At 54.2% G+C, this 16,168-nt stretch overlaps 2 protein-coding genes across 2 annotated transcripts in view; one reads left to right on the top strand and one right to left on the bottom strand.

Moving 5' to 3' along the window:
* The window catches only part of LOC307083741 (low-density lipoprotein receptor-related protein 1-like), a 111,071-nt gene that overhangs the window by 64,181 nt on the left and 30,722 nt on the right, over window positions 1-16,168 (top strand). The window contains 16 exon segments of the mRNA XM_079747693.1: window positions 1,128-1,222; window positions 1,442-1,591; window positions 2,456-2,596; window positions 3,008-3,133; window positions 3,559-3,690; window positions 4,073-4,207; window positions 4,853-4,982; window positions 5,455-5,581; window positions 5,767-5,918; window positions 6,188-6,312; window positions 7,052-7,426; window positions 12,267-12,456; window positions 13,051-13,255; window positions 13,700-13,892; window positions 15,081-15,206; window positions 15,423-15,551. Of these exon segments, the coding sequence (XP_079603819.1) occupies window positions 1,128-1,222; window positions 1,442-1,591; window positions 2,456-2,596; window positions 3,008-3,133; window positions 3,559-3,690; window positions 4,073-4,207; window positions 4,853-4,982; window positions 5,455-5,581; window positions 5,767-5,918; window positions 6,188-6,312; window positions 7,052-7,426; window positions 12,267-12,456; window positions 13,051-13,255; window positions 13,700-13,892; window positions 15,081-15,206; window positions 15,423-15,551 (2,531 nt within the window).
* LOC307083792 (somatostatin receptor type 5-like) lies at window positions 9,049-10,086 on the bottom strand (the record flags this gene model as incomplete). Its single annotated transcript, XM_079747765.1, has 1 exon — window positions 9,049-10,086. One exon carries the CDS (start codon window positions 10,084-10,086, stop codon window positions 9,049-9,051), a length of 1,038 nt encoding a protein of 345 aa, XP_079603891.1.

Raw genomic sequence — 16,168 nt, 5'->3', positions numbered from 1 at the left:
GGCCGCTGGTGCGGGGAACCAGAACCAGATGCTAAGCCAGTGGGCAGAGTAGGAGTTGTATCTGGAAGGAAGAATTAGTTATGTCTTCTTGCGGCCATGTTGGTAAACATCGTGCTGATAGGCTCCCAAAATATTAAGATGGCCAGATGGTATAAGCTGTTTGAAAAGGAACTCTTATTGGAGTTTCATTTTAATGTTCAAAAATGCAAATTTTATCATGTTCAGTAGTAGTTATAGGAATAATAAATAACCCTAGTGTGAACGACCCATTTTTTACTGGCACACAAACGCATGGATGTATACAGGCATGGCCACAGATGTGTTTGGACACGCACACACACACACACACGCACACACACACACACACACACACACACACACACTGACTGCGTATACTAATCCCCTGAGTGGGGAGTGGGCGGAGCTTGGAGTGAGGACTAGGACCCTCGATGCTTTGGAGGAACTTTATTTCCATGCGTGCAGAGAGAGAGCAGAGAGTGTGTGGAGGAAGTGGTGGTCTCTCCTGGGGGGGGGGAGGTGTAACTGTTAAGACTGAATCCCATCACACTGGCTGGCTAAACCATCTTTATTGGTTGGGGTTTGTATGTCTGTTAAAGTGACCTCAAGCGAGCGAGAAGGCAGACAAAGTAGGAGCTGTATCTGGGGAGAAAGGAACAGTTATGTTTTGTGGCTGCCATGTATGTAAACATGGCTCCCAGAATATTAAGCTGGCCAGATGGGGTTCGCTGTTTGAAAGGGAACTCTTATTAGTGTCATCTTCATGTGCAAAAATGCTAATATTATCTTCTTAGGTCGTAATAATAGGAATAACACTCTCACTGCTCTACTTCATGGTTCTATGTCAAAATGAGAAATGTTTAATCTCAAAGCATAGTTACTATTTATCTATTTTCTGGACTTAAATCAACGTTGTGTATTAAGGCATTTAAATCAAATGCTGTTAGCATCTGTGCTTGACTACTTTTTTTTCCTCTAACCACCGCTGAAGAGTGTTCCATTATGCTAAACGCTATGCTACCGCGTAGCTCTGCTCACTCTGTGTGTGTGTGTGTGTGTGTGTGTGTGTGTGTGTGTGTGTGTGTGTGCGCGTGTGTGTGTTTCTGTAGTAAGCTGTACTGGACCGACGGAGACAACATCAGCATGGCGAACACCGACGGCAGCAACCGCAGCGTCCTGTTCACCAATCAGAAAGGCCCGGTCGGTGAGTACTTCCTGATGGACACATACCCTCTGAAGAAGGGCCTCATTCAGAGGGGACTTTCCTGATTGACGTGTCCTTCTTATGAAGGCCCGTTTGGGGAGCATCCAGCAGGAAAGTCCCCTGTGAATGAAGGCCTCTTTTGGGCCAGCAGCAGTAGCAACCCCCCGCCCCACAGTGTCTCAGCATATCCCCCCCCCCCCCCCCCCTTCGTCCGTCCAGGTCTGTCGATCGACTTCGGCGCGGAGCGGCTGTACTGGATCAGCTCGGGGAACAGCAGCATCAGCCGCTGCAGGATGGATGGCAGCGGGCTAGAGGTCCTGGAGGGGGCCCGGGGCCGCTTGACGAAGGGCACGGCCCTGGCCATCATGGGTAAGAGGCTCTCAGACCCCGGGGTCTTACTTCTCAATGTTTAAAGGGGGTGCAGACCGAGGGAGGTTTACCGTCCCGTGTGTACGGGTTGATTTGGAGACTTGTAGTGCTTTGTTGGTGGATTGTTCGGGATGCGTGTCAGGAAGGCTGGAACACATATGTTGTACGCCCTGGCAATTCACGTGCGCACTTATTGTATGTTATACATCCCTGCACTTAAAAAAAGTCCTTGAATGGTATCTTATCCTAGCTATCTTTGTAGTATACAGGGAATGGGTGAACCTACCGATTGTTAAAGGGGGACATAATATACCACCAGGTGTGAGTGTGATTAGCCCTTAAAAGCCGTTTTGAAAATCTGCCCCTTCTGATCACTAGTGGGCGTGTCCAACTAGATCTGTGCTGGATAGAAGAGCAACGTTTGCTTCAGTCCACCGGCTAGGCTGGTAGACTGATCTATCAAGCACATATCTAGGTGGACGCGCCCACTTGTGATGTCATAAGGGGCAGATTTTCGAAATGGCTTGAAACGGCTAATCACACTCACACCTGGTGGTATAATATGTCCCCTTTAATGTTTGGCACTTGGTTCTATAAACATCCTTACTGCACAGACAGCGATACACTGTTTCTGTTTCTTCTGCCAAATGTACTCATTGAAAGTCCCTTTGGATGAAAGCGTCTGCTAAAAGCCCTCAATGTAAAAAAAAAAGTAAGATGGCTCTGTATTCGTTGCTTTGCATTGTGGGGGAGTCAGTCCCCCACGAATCAGCGTTCATATCATACAGAAGAATCCCACTGAAGTGAAGGATGGCACAGTGACCTCTGACCTCTGCCCCCCCCCCCCCCCCCCCCCCCCCCAAGGCGAGACCCTGTGGTGGGCGGACCAGGGCACGGACCAGATGGGGACCTGCGACAAGTCGGACGGGGGGCACTGGAGGGTCCTGAGGAACAGCACCTCCCCCATGATGCACATGAAGGTCTACAACGAGACGGTGCAGACAGGTGAGAGGTCCCGACCGGGCCCCCACCCGGGTCTGCCCTCCGCCGTCCTCTGATTGGTCAGGAGCAGAGGGGGGGAGGGGCTAGGCGCTTCCCCCCTCAGTCAGATGTGGACCAAAGGCTTCCCAGATGTGTTTACATATCTCTCATCCCCTTTGGATCTGTTGATCTTAAGGAATGTGTGCGTGCGTGTGTGTGTGTGTGTGTGTGTGTGTGTGTGTGTGTGTGTGTGTGTGTGTGTGCGCTCATGTGTGCACTTGTGTGTGTGTGTGTGTGTGTGTTTGTGTGCGTGTGTGTGTTTGTGGTTTGCGTGTGTGTGTGTGTTTGTTTTGTGGTTTACGTGTGTTAATGTGTATTTATGTTTGTGTGTGTGTGTGTGTGCGTGTGTGTGTGTGTGTGTGTGTGTGTCCATAGGCACCAATCGGTGCAGCATCAACAACGGCGACTGCTCCCAGCTGTGTCTTCCCACGTCCGCCGTCTCCCGCGCCTGCATGTGCACCGCCGGGTACAGCCTGCGGAGCGGCCAGCAGTCCTGCGAGGGTAGGGTCTCACACACACACGCACGCACGCACGCACGCACGCACGCACGCACGCACGCACGCACGCACGCACGCACGCACGCACACACACACGCACACGCGCGCACGCACACACACTAACACATATGCGCATGCATGCACATACATATGCACACACGCACACACACACACACAAGCAGACACACATAAACACACAGAAACACATGCGTACGCACACACATACACACGCGTACCCACGCACATGCAGACGCACAGATGCATGCAAAAACACACACACGCACAGACACACACAGATAAACACACTTCACACAAAGCAAGGTCATGGAAGATGTAGAGCCGAAGCGAGGAGTCCGAACGTTTGAATGGCGTAACAACAGAGCCTGACGCACCATGTGACCTCTGCTCTGACCTCTGACCTCTGTCCAGGGGTGGGCTCCTTCCTGCTGTACTCGGTCCACGAGGGGATCCGCGGCATCCCCCTGGACCCCTCGGACAAGTCGGACGCCCTGGTGCCGGTGTCGGGCACCTCGCTCGCCGTGGGCATCGACTTCCACGCCGGTGAGCAGCGCCTGGTGTGTGTGCTTGTGTGTGCGCGTGTGTGTGTTTTTGTATGTATGTGTGTGGGTTTATGTATGCATGTGTGTGTGTGTGTGTGTGTGTGTGTATGCGTGTCTGTCTATGTCTGTCTGTGGGTCTGCCTGTCTGTGTGTGTGTGTGTGTGTGTGTGTGTGTGTGTATGCGTGTGTGTGTGTGCCTGTGTGCGTGAGTGTGTGTCTGTCTGTCTGTCTGTCTGTCTGTCTGTCTGTCTGTCTGTCTGTCTGTCTGTCTGTCTGTCTGTCTGTCTGTCTGTCCGTTAGTCCGTCTGTCTGTCGTTCTGTGTGTGTGTGTGTGAGGTCGTGACTCTGGTTCCACCCCCCCATTCTTCCCCTCTGTGCCCCAGACAACGACACCATCTACTGGGTCGACATGGGCCTCAGCACCATCAGCCGCGCCAAGAGGGACCAGACCTGGAGGGAGGACGTGGTCACCAACGGCATCGGCCGCGTGGAGGGCATCGCCGTGGACTGGATCGCAGGTAGGGTGGAGGAAAGGGTGCAGGGAGGGTGGAGCGCATCGCTTTAGGGTGGAGGTCCTCGCGATGGACTGGATAGCTGTGAGGGTAGAGGGCATCGCCATGGACTGGATCGCAGGTAGGGTGGAGTTAATCAGTAGGACATCACTGTAGAGGTGGAGAGAGAGAGAGAGAGAGAGAGAGTCAGGAGGCATTACAGATCCTCTGTAATGAAAGGACTTGTTAATCAAAGGACTTTTTTGGCTTAGCTCAGGAGGTAGAGCAGGTTGGCTGGTAACTGGAAGGTTTTTCTAGTTCGATTCGAGTGTCGAGGTGTCCCTGAGCAAGACGCATCACCCTCACTGCTCCAGAGGAGCTGGCTGCCGCATTGCCTTGGTGACTCCGCCGTCGCTGTGTGAATGTGTGCATGGAAGGGCGATTGTTTGGCAATATTGTAAAGCGCTTTGAGTGGCCCCTGATTAGAAAAGTGCTGTATAAATGCAGTCCATCCATTTGAAAGGACACCGCCATGAATGTTTTTTGGACTCATCCATGAGAAAGCATACGTTTCAGTCTCGACTCTCTTATCTGTGAAGCCGGTTTTCATTCAGAGCGTCCCTTTGGAGCGCCCTAGTGTGTCTGATTGGTCCTGCTCTCTTCGGTCCCCAGGGAACATCTACTGGACGGACCAGGGCTTCGACGTGATCGAGGTGGCCCGGCTCAACGGCTCCTTCCGCTACGTGGTCATCTCCCAGGGCCTGGACAAGCCGCGCGCCATCACCGTGCACCCGGAGAAAGGGTAACGCCGCGCCACTGCCGGGGACGGGCGTCAGGGGAGCTCAGTTAGCGTTAGCCATGCTATTATCGTAAGCGTTGCTAGCAAGGTTAGCATTGCTATTGACGTTAGCAATTCTACTCTGGTGAGCAATGCTAGCAAGTTTAGTGATGATAACAAGTTTAGCAATGCTATCTACATTAGCAATTCTAGAAACTTTTGCGATGCTAGCAATTTTGGTAATGCTAGCACGATTAGCGACGCTTACCTGTCCCGCAATGCCTACAACGTAAGCAATTCTAGCAATAGAGAGATGCTTAGAGATGCTCGTTAATGACAGAATCAAGAAGTGCTAGATTTAATGCTTGACTCCTGTGTGTGTGTGTGTGCATGCGCCTGTGTGCATGTGTATGTGTGTGTCTTTGTGTGTGTGTGTGTGTGTGTGTGTGTGTGTGTGTGTCTGTGTGTGGATGCGTGCTTGTGTGTGTGTCCCCAGCTACCTGTTCTGGACGGAGTGGGGTCAGTACCCCCGTATCGAGCGGTCCCGTCTGGACGGGACAGAGCGGGCCGTGCTGGTCAACGTGAGCATCAGCTGGCCCAACGGCATCTCCATCGACTACCAGGTAGCCTAGCAACCGCGCCTAGCAACCGTGCCATCGCATTCCACCCCGCTGCGGAAAAGGATGTCAGGAAACATCCTCCTCAACCCGTGTGTCTGTGTGTGTGTGTGCCGCGTGTGTGTTTGTTTGTGCGTGGTCGGTGTGTGCTTGTTTGTGTCTGTATGTGTGTGTGCGTGATGTGTGTGCAGGAGGGCCTGCTGTACTGGTGCGACGCCCGGACGGATAAGATCGAGCGCATCAACCTGGAGACCGGGGAGAACCGGGAGGTGGTGCTGGCAAACAACAACATGGACATGTTCTCTGTGTCCGTGTTCCAGAACTACATCTACTGGAGCGACCGGTCAGAACCACTGTCTCTCTGTCTCTCTGTCTCTCTGTCTCTCTGTCTCTCTCTCTCTCTCTCGCTCTCTCTCTCTCTCTCTCTCGCTCTCTTTCTCTCTCTCTCCAATCTTTAGATGATATGTGATTTTGGTTTGCTTCCTTCATTCATTCACATCTCACCCATTATCAGTGTCTGATCTTTTGTATATGCGTGTGTGCTTGTGTGTCGTCTGTATGTATGTGTGTGTGTGTGTGTGTGTGTGTGTGTTTGTGTGTGCGTTGGAGCAGAACGCACGCCAACGGCTCTATAAAGAGAGGGAATAAGGACAACGCCACAGAGTCCATGTCTCTGCGGACAGGCATCGGCGTGCAGCTCAAGGACATCAAGGTGTTCAACCGCGCCCGGCAGCAAGGTGGGCGCTAGCATCACAACACAGCTAATACGCTAGCGTCACAACACAGCTAACGCGCTAGCATCACAACACAGCTAACACGCTAGCATCACAACACAGCTAACACGCTAGCATCTCAACACAGCTAACACGCTAGCATCACGACACAGCCAACACGCTCACATAGGAACCCTTTAATCTCATCGATAAAACTAAAGAATGCTAATTCAATGTTTATCTTTAGAGAGGCGATATAGTGTAGCGAGAATACTCATTTAAAATGTTAAATTAATATTTATATTAATTTTATATCGAGCACAGCGCAGCCAGGCAAACATGATTTCCTATTGCTAAAATTAAAGAATGCTCATCGATGTTTGTCTTTAGAGAAGGGATATAGTGTAGCGACAATACTAAAGTAATTCTCTTTTGAAATTTATAGTTTAGATCGGTGTTTCCCAAACTTTTTTCTGGAGACCCATTTTTTTCAGTTAAAAGGATATCCAATGTTTTTTTATTTCCTCTCATCAGTAAAAAGAGAAAACATATAAAAAATAAATAATAATTGCCGACCCAAATAAATCTCCCAGTCTTTGGAAGTAGTTTAGAGAAGTCTACCAGTACTGCCTGCAGGAGTCCTCTTGACCGCTGCTGTTAGAGCGTCTCAGACGGTCAGTATGGTAATAGTATAGTAGTAGTATAGTATAGTAGTAGTAATATAGTCTAACAGCAGCCTGTCTCCCTGGTCACCCCCCCACAGGGACCAACATCTGCAAGGACAACAACGGCGGCTGCCAGCAGCTCTGCCTGTTCGCGGGGAACGGCCGGCGGACGTGTGCCTGCGCCCACGGCATGCTGGCGGAGGACGGCCAGCGTTGCCGCGACTACGACGGCTACCTGCTGTACTCGGAGCGCACCATCCTGAAGAGCGTGCACCTGTCGGACGAGAACAACCTCAATGCGCCCATCAAGCCCTTCGAGGACCCCGAGCACATGAAGAACGTCATCGCGCTCACCTTCGACTTCCGGGGCGGCGGCGGCAAGGGCGCCAACCGAGTCTTCTTCAGCGACATCCACTTCGGGAACATCCAGCAGATGAACGACGACGGCTCCGACCGCAAGACGGTGGTGGAGAGTGAGTTCACCGCGCTGCTCCGTCTGTTTCTGTCTTTTCTATCTGTCGGAAAGCATGTCTCTCTCTGTCTGTCTCCCTCTCTCTCTGTTGGTTTCTGTCTCTCTTTCTGTCTCTGTTTGTCTCTCTCCCTCTCGCGCTCTGTCTGTCTCTCTCTCTCTCTCTCCCTCTCTCTCTCTCTCTCTCTCTCTCTCTCATGAGGGTGGTCTCGTGATTAGGGGGCTGGACCCCCCGGCCCGTAGGTTCTGGGTTTGGAACGCAGCCTTTGTGTCAGCCTTGGGGTCACTCACTAACGAGCCGTCAGGCTCGTTAGTGAATCTCAAAGAAAAGAAGGTTCTCCTCTAATGAGGAGAACTAAAACATGTGGGTGAGGATCTGAACCTGCTAAATTAGTAAATAGTGTTAAGTTCCTTCTGCTCCTGTACACTGCCCAACCCCTGCTTGTGTTTTAACCTGACATCAATTTTCCTGTGTGTGTGTTGGGTCACACTCGCTGTGTGTGCTGCTGCAAGTCTCAGCGCAAGTCTTGGCGCATTTGTCAGAGCTCATTTCCCTGCTCAGAACAAAGAACTCCAGCGGGGAAGTTTGGAGGATGAAGGAAACAGCTGGAACATCTTTAAAGGGGAATATTAGCCAAAACATTTTCCGGAATCTCCCCCTGATCTCAACAGACCTCTGAAGCCGAAGCCAAGATCAATCTTTTTGTTAATATTAAAACTCAAAAGAAGACATATCTTCTTGTTCAAATGAAACAGTAAAAAGTCAGGGACAGATCTGCTTTCACTTGATTTTATTTCTCGACAACAGAAACCGACGCTGCGTTAATGTTTCACCCCGAGTGCCTCTGCTTACACACTTCTGCAGATTGTAAAAGAGGTTTTATCCCTGACCCTCAGAAAGGTCCTTCAGTGAAGACCTTTTAATGGTCCAATCTGAGTTTCTCTGCCAGATCATTAAACCCAAAGTGCTTGCTGATGGATGTGCTTAATGCTGCCTGCTGTCGTTGGGGAGAGCCCGGCAAATCAAATCACAGATAAATAAATAGCGTGTCATGTCCACTTGGCACACCTGTCGTCTATTATCAGCCCATTGAACCAGCAGCGCAGAGAGTGCCGCTCGTCACTTTTATCGGGTTTTAAACCCTCCCCTCGCAGACGCTCCCTCTCAGACTCAGATCAGGGCTGCTGCATCATGGGAACGCCGCAAGGATCCCAGACACGGGACCTCTGTCCCCACTAGGACACCGTTGCCACGGAGACGGCCCCTATGTCCACTCTGCTAGGACACCGTTGCCACGGAGACGGCCCCTCTGTCCCCGTCACTAGGACATTGTTGCCACGGAGACTGTCCCTCTTTCCCCGCCGCTAGGACACCGTTGCCACGGAGACGGCCCCTCTGTCCCCGTCACTAAGACACCGTCGCCACGGAGACGGCCCCTCTGTCCCCATCACTAAGACACTGTTGCCCCGGAGACGACCCCCCTGCCTCTGCGGCTAGGACGCCGTCGCCACGGAGACGGCCCCCCCTGCCCCCGCCGCTAGGACACCGTCGCCACGGGGACGGCCCCCCCTGCCCCCGCCGCTAGGACACCGTCGCCACGGAGACGGCCCCCCTGCCCCCCGCCGCTAGGACACCGTCGCCACGGAGACGGCCCCCCTGCCCCCGCGGCCTCTCCGGCACATCAGCCCCAGGAGGTCCTGCCTGAACTTGCGGGACATGAGCACGTAGAGGATGGGGTTGGCCACGGTGGAGGAGGTGGCCATCAGGCGGGCGAACACTGTGAAGGGCCCGTAGCGCGGCGAGGCCCCGGTCGCCACGGCGTCCTGCCCCACCAACAGCGCCAGCGTCAGGCCGTAGGACGGCAGCCAGCACAGCGTGAAGGCCAGCACCAGCAGGGCCGAGGTCTGGGTCACCTTGCTCTGGTAGCGCTCCACCTGGGGGGCCCGGCCGCTCCGCCGCCGCCGCCACAGGAACAGGAAGACGCGCAGGTACGCCGCGGCGATGGTGGCCAGCGGCAGCAGGAAGGACAGCAGGAAGAAGCTCAGCCCGTACGCCACCTGCCCGCCGTAGGACAGGACGACGAGGCAGGCCAGGCCGTCCGCGGCGGCGCGCCCCGGGGCCCCCACGGAGCGGAAGGCCAGCTGGGGGCCCGCCAGGGCGCAGGCCGGCACCCAGAGCAGGGCGGCCGTCAGCGCCACCCGGCGGGCGGAGAGCAGCCGGTGGGCCAGGGCGGGGCGCACCACCGTCAGGTAGCGGCTCACGGCTAGCGCGGCCAGCGTGTAGGAGCTGGCGGAGGCACAGGCGGCCCCCACGAAGCCCACCAGCCGGCACAGCGGGATCCCGAAGGGCCAGTAGCGCAGGGCGATGGCGGACGTGTGAAAGGGCAGCACGGCCAGCAGGAGCAGGTCGGCCCCGCTGAGGGCCACCAGCAGGACGTCGGTCCCCGAGAGGGGCCCCGTGCCCCGGGAGGAGCCCGCGCCCGGGGCCACCCCCCTCCGTCTCCGCCGCCGGCCGCAAAGGACCACCATCACCAGGGTGTGGCCCCACAGCCCCAGGACCAGGATCAGGGCGTCCAGCACCGGGACCAGCACCCGTTCCCAGTGGCCGTCCCAGGGGTCGCTGGCGTTCCCGGGCGGTCCCGGGAGCGTGGCGTTGTACAGCATGCTGTCACGGACGACTCCAGGAACTGGACTCTGCCGCTGTTTGAGTACGGCCTTGTTATTGCAGTGCGGTCGATAAGCCGGTCGTAAACCTGTTCTGATAACACATGATGGAGGAATGTTCCACGCTGGGCGCTGGGCGAACGAGACACCAACACATCGTAATAAATAGCTTCTTGTCAGGACCTTTCCCAGGCAAAACTAGATCCACATGTTGGAGAAAGGCTTCGTCTCCGATCCTTCATAGAAAATCCTCCGAATTGCCATTTTAGTTTCACAGACTTTCCAAAGACACTGCTGGTGACACACCTTAGTTAGTGAATCACGTCCTTCCAGTCCTCCAGTAATCAGCCTCACCTTTGTACCGCTTCGCTCTGGTTCAAAACACATAATTTATGAAGATACATAAAGGTTTCAGCGCCTTGATTGAGGTTGAGAGGGTTTCCCTTCAGAGGGAACATTGTTCTGGGTTCCCCATCACAGCGCTGGACTCCCCCCAAGTGCGGTGGGCTGTTTTCAGCTCTGAGCTACTCCCTGTGGGTGGTGTCTCCCTGTGGGTGGTGTCATCCTGTTAGCTCTGAGTGGGCAGACCCCCTTCTGACGTACCAGTTCAGTCGCTCGTCACATGCACCGACTCTGCCGTCCTCTCACAACAGGAAGACGAAGAACGGGTGAAAACACTGCAAAGAACGAGGAACTGTGAGCGCAGGCCAGCAGAGTAGTGAGCGTGTGACAGGGTGAATCCTCGTAAAGAGCAGGTGAACTCTGGACCGCCTGTGAACAGGGGGGGGGGGGGCAGGTCTGCGTCGAGGGGGAGGACCCAGGCAGGCCAGATAAAACCTTTCCCACGTTTCTCTCCCACAATCTGGCCGTGGAAGCACAGAGGGCTGGTGTTTGCCGATCGACAAACACAGATATTTTGAGACATACTTGCAATTCATGCGTATGCGACAGGCAAATGCCTGAAAAAGGGGAGAGTGATTAAATAGGCAGGGTAAATATTGACCCCTCGGAGAGCAAGCTGAACAGGAGAGTTCCGGCTTATTTGTTCAGATAAGCCGGTTGGTGGGTCGGTGGGTGGGTTTGTAGTCAGCGCCCTGACCCCCCTGACCCTGATGAAGAGGTCAGCCACCACCCGGGCTCTGGCTAAGTGCCTTGGGCCACAGCAGGAGGGAGAGACGGCCAGAGGAAGCTCCTCAGACGCCGGTGGAGTGACAGAGCGGAGCTGGAAGAACCAGGCGTGTAGAGGGGGACCGCGGCCCCAGGGTTTACTGCTCATCAGCAGGCCTGGGAAAGAGGAAACTGTGGGGAACAGATCCAAGGTTTACCCTCTGATCGATGTGGAGCTCGTTGATTTATGAGCAGGCAGAGATGGGATACATTTGTTCCCCCCCCCCCCCCCCCCCCCCCAGTTTGTGAGAGAACCCGCGGGCCCTCCACTCGCTGTTGCTGTGATTGGCCAGCCTGGAGCCAGTCCTCCCAGTGCCCGTCCTCCCAGTGCCCTTCCCAGCCGGTGGATGGGTCTGAGGTCATAGAGCAGGAAACGGGCCATGAGATCACCCCATCAGCCCACACCCGGTTTACTGCAGCGGCCAGCTGTCAGCTGCTTATTACCGCTCACAAGCAGCACAACAAAATAAGGTGTAATTGCAGTGCGGTGCAGATATCAGACCTCGTCTCATTCTTAAGTTAAAGTGACGCGACCATGGCAGCAGAGAGTGTGTGTGTGTGTGTGTGTGGGTGTGGGTGTGGGTGCAGAGAGAGAGCAGCTGTCTCCGTCTCGCGCCGCAGAGCTCTGGTTTTTCCATGTTGGCTCGCGCTGGCTTCTCCTCTCCTTAACCTTCCGCTTGGTCGAAGTCTCTGGTGCGGAGAGGACATTCTCTCCTACGTGGAGGAGGCAGGAACCCAAGGTCTGGCCAGCGCCAGACAGTCACTCACTGGGTCCCTGTAACACGGCACCGGCACTGACCACACTCCACCTGCTGCTCAAATCTGGCCTTCAGTGGCCTCTCTCTCTCTCTCTCTCTCTCTCTCTCGCTCCACCTCTCTCTCTCTCTCTCTCTCTCTCTCTCTCTCTCTCTCTCTCTCTCTCTCTCTCTTTTCTCTCAATCTCCACCTCTCTCTCTCATCTGTTTGATCAACCTGTCTCTCTGTTCCTTGTCTTCCCTGTACCCCCTCCCCAGACGTGGGTTCAGTGGAGGGCCTTGCGTACCACCGGGGCTGGGACATGCTGTACTGGACCAGCTACACCACCTCCACCATCACCCGCCACACTGTGGACCAGGCCCGCTGGGGCGCGGCCAACCGCCACACCGTGGTGTCCATGTCCGGAGACGACCACCCGAGGGCCTTCGTCCTGGACGAGTGTCAGAGGTGGGTGAACGTTCAGGAGCCTTGTGGGCCTCTTATTAATGTTCTGAGCCTCTCATTAACGTTCTGATTCTCTCATTCACGTTCTGAGCCTCCTGAGCCTCTCATTAACGTTCTGATTCTCTCATTAATGTTCTGAGCCTCCTGAGCCTCTCATTCATGTTCTGAGCCTTATCAGCCTCTCATTAATGATCTAAGCCTCATGAGCCTCTCAGTAAGATTCTGAGCCTCTCATTCATGTTCTGAGCCTCCTGAGCCTCCCATTCATGTTCTGAGCCTTATCAGCCTCTCATTAATGATCTGAGCCTCCCGCGCCTCTCATTAATGTTCTGAGCCTCAAACCTCTCAATAATGTTCCGCGCCTCTCATCAATATTCTCATGAGCCTCTCTCTTTGCGGCAGTATATAGAAGACAAAGCGTAAGTAGGAGACTATTGGATTAAAAAGAAGTGTTCTGGCCTCAGAGTCCTAAGAAGAGGCTTATCTCCTATTTATCGTAATTAGGTCTTATTTTAGTAACGGCGCAGCAACAGGAACAGGACTAGGGTTTGCTGGGCCCTTCAGCTATCTTGTCCCTGACCCCTGTCTCCTCCCCAGCCTGATGTTCTGGACCAACTGGAACGAGCTGGCCCCCAGCATCATGCGGGCCACGCTGGCCGGCGCCAACGTCCTGGTGATCATCGGCAGCGACATCCGGACCCCCAACGGGCTCGCCATTGACCACCGCGCTGAGAAGCTCTACTTCTCCGACGCCACGCTGGACAAGATCGAGCGCTGCGAGTACGACGGCAGCCGGCGCTACGTACGTCTCCCTGAAAACACGGCAGAAAACAATATTAGGAAACTAGTCAAGTTTTGGGTATAATTGTTATAGATGTTATAGATGTGTTTGTTGTACTAATGTGATAATATTATGGTAAAATTCTGTTTTACTATTCTAGAAAAGCTGTCGGAAACGTGAAAGTTAAACATTTATCTTGCTCCCTTTTAGGTTAAATAAATAAGAGAGCGAGAGAGTGAGCGAGAGAGAGAGCGAGATAGAGAAGGGGAGGAAGAGGGAGATTGAGGAAGAGAGCGTGAGAGAAAGAGAGAGGAAGAGAGGTAGAGGGATTGTGAGAGAGAAAGGAAGAGAGAGGAAGAGAGAGATGGAGGAAGAGAGCGAGGAAGAGCCACAAGCATACCACAGTGAAAGTGTGAAGGAATAGTGTTAATCTTTGCTCTTCTGGCGCGTCGCTGCCCCCTGCAGGTGGTTCTGAAGAACGAGCCGGTGCACCCCTTCGGCCTGGCCGTGTACGGGGACTACATCTTCTGGACGGACTGGGTGAGGCGGGCCGTGCTCCGGGCCGACAAGTACACGGGCGGAGACATGAAGGTGCTGCGGGCCGACATCCCCCAGCAACCCATGGGGATAGTGGCAGTGGCCAACGACACCAACGGCTGTGAGTGCCCTGCTGCGGGTTCGGTTGAGTTGTCGGACATTTTGTCCGGACGCGTTTGAGTTTTGTCGGACGTGATGACGGACATGTTGTCGGACTTGTCTTATGACACGTTGACGACATGCCGGACGTGTCTTTGGCCATGTTGACGACATGTTGACGCGTTGACGCGTTGTCATGTTGACCGGCGGGATTGTCACGTCGGGCGGTTTGTAACACTGAAAAATCTAACGACATGAACAATAATTACAACAGCAAAGTAATCGTAACCCTAGAAAAAATAATTAAATACCATATTTAACAAGGTCACCCTGCTTGATATTCAGATAAATGTTCAGTTATATCGAGATGGCGGTTAAACGGCTAGTCACTATGAATCCCAGGTAAGTATCCACTACACAACCATATGCACACACTCACACACAAATAAGCCCATCAGTGATGTGAGCAGTTTAGAGCTGTAACCAGCTGTAGCCGCACCTGAGCTCCACACCCGACTCAGATGGCCACCCTCCACCCTCCTCCACCCCGATGCTGCAGCATCTCTCCCTATCGTCTGGATCCACCAGCTCTGAGCATTTACTCGTTTCCTTCTGCTCTGCTGCTAATGGAGGCAGGCTGTCAGACGCAGGCTGCTTCTGGCTCCTTTTCCAATATTCATACATGTGTTTGTGGGTACCTGTGAGTGTGTGTCTTTGTGGGTGGGCCTGTGGTGTGTGTTTTTGTGTGTGTGTGTGCACTGCACCCACAACTTACATTTAGTTTGTTGGGAGAAGATCCAACCAAAAGTATTCTATTTGCAATTTAAATGTTGACGACTGGAATCCTTAAATAGTACCTAGCTAGTCTACCACATGAGAGTGTGTGTGTGTGGGTGTGTGTGTCTGTGTGTGCACCCACGTGTGTGTTCGTTTGTGTGAGTGTGTTTGTGTACGTGTTTGTGTGCTTGTGTGAGCTGAACCCCCTGCGGCCTAGTAACAAGAACCTCTCTTCTCTCCTCCTCATCTCCTCCTCCCTCCTCCTCTCTCCTCCTCTCCTCTCTCCTCCTCCTCCTCTCTCCTCCCTCCTCCTCCCTCCTCCTCGGTCCTCCTCGCTCCTCCTCTCTCCTCAAACTCCTCTCTCCTCTCTCCTCCTCTCTCCTCGCTCCTCCTCTCTCCTCCTCTCCTCCCTCCTCCTCCCTGGTCCTCTCAGGTGAGTTCTCGTTGTGTCGTGTGAACAACGGCGGCTGCCAGGACCTGTGTCTGCTGACGTCGGAGGGCAGGATCAACTGCAGTTGCCGTGGCGACAGGAAACTTTTGGAGGACAACACCTGCATCAGTAAGTGACGACGGGGGGATGGGAGCAGAAACGGGGGGAGGTGGGGGAGGCGTGGGGGGGGAGGGTAGGAGACAGGGAGGTGGGGAGGAGTGGGAGCAGGAGACAGGGCCGTGGGGGAGGCAGTAGGGGAGGAGTTAGGGGAGGCGGTGGGAGCAGGAGACGTAGCGGTGGGGAGAGTGTGTGTGAACTCAGTGTGTTCCCCCCCCCCCCCCCCAGCGCTCAACACCACCTGTAACCGCATCGACGACTTTGAGTGCGGCAACGGGGACTGTGTGAACTACACGCAGACCTGCGACGGCATGGTGCACTGCAAGGACAAGTCTGACGAGAAGCTCTTCTACTGCGGTGAGTGGGGGGAGGGGTCGTCTGGACCAGGCCAGGGTTCCTCTGGGTACCCTTGTCTCCTGGACGTCCTGATCTGTTGAACCTTACTGTCTCCAGAGAACCGTGTGTGTAAGAAGGGGTACAGGACAGAAGGGGTTCAGGACAGAAGGGGTACAGGACAGAAGGGGTACGGGACAGAAGGGGTTCAGGACAGAAGGGGTTCAGGACAGAAGGGGTTCAGGACAGAAGGGGTACCGGACAGAAGGGGTTCAGGACAGAAGGGGTACAGGACAGAAGGGGTACAGGACAGAAGGGGTTCAGGACAGAAGGGGTTCAGGACAGAAGGGGTTCAGGACAGAATGGGTACAGGACAGAAGGGGTTCGGGACAGAAGGGGTTCGGGACAGAAGGGGTACGGGACAGAAGGGGTACAAAACAGAAGGGGTTCAGGACAGAAGGGGTACAGGACAGAAGGGGTACAAAACAGAAGGGGTACAGGACAGAAGGGGTACAAAACAGAAGGGGTTCAGGACAGAAGGGGTTCGGGACAGAAGGCGATCAGGACAGAAGGGGTTCAGGACAGAAGGGGTTCAGGACAGAAGGGGTACCGGACAGAAGGGGTACAAAACAGAAGGGGTA

The sequence above is a fragment of the Pollachius pollachius genome (assembly GCF_949987615.1).
Source record: "Pollachius pollachius genome assembly, chromosome: 12".
NCBI lineage: Eukaryota > Metazoa > Chordata > Actinopteri > Gadiformes > Gadidae > Pollachius > Pollachius pollachius.
The sequence above is the reverse complement of the archived record's forward strand: the minus strand, read 5'-3'. Positions and strand labels throughout refer to the sequence as shown.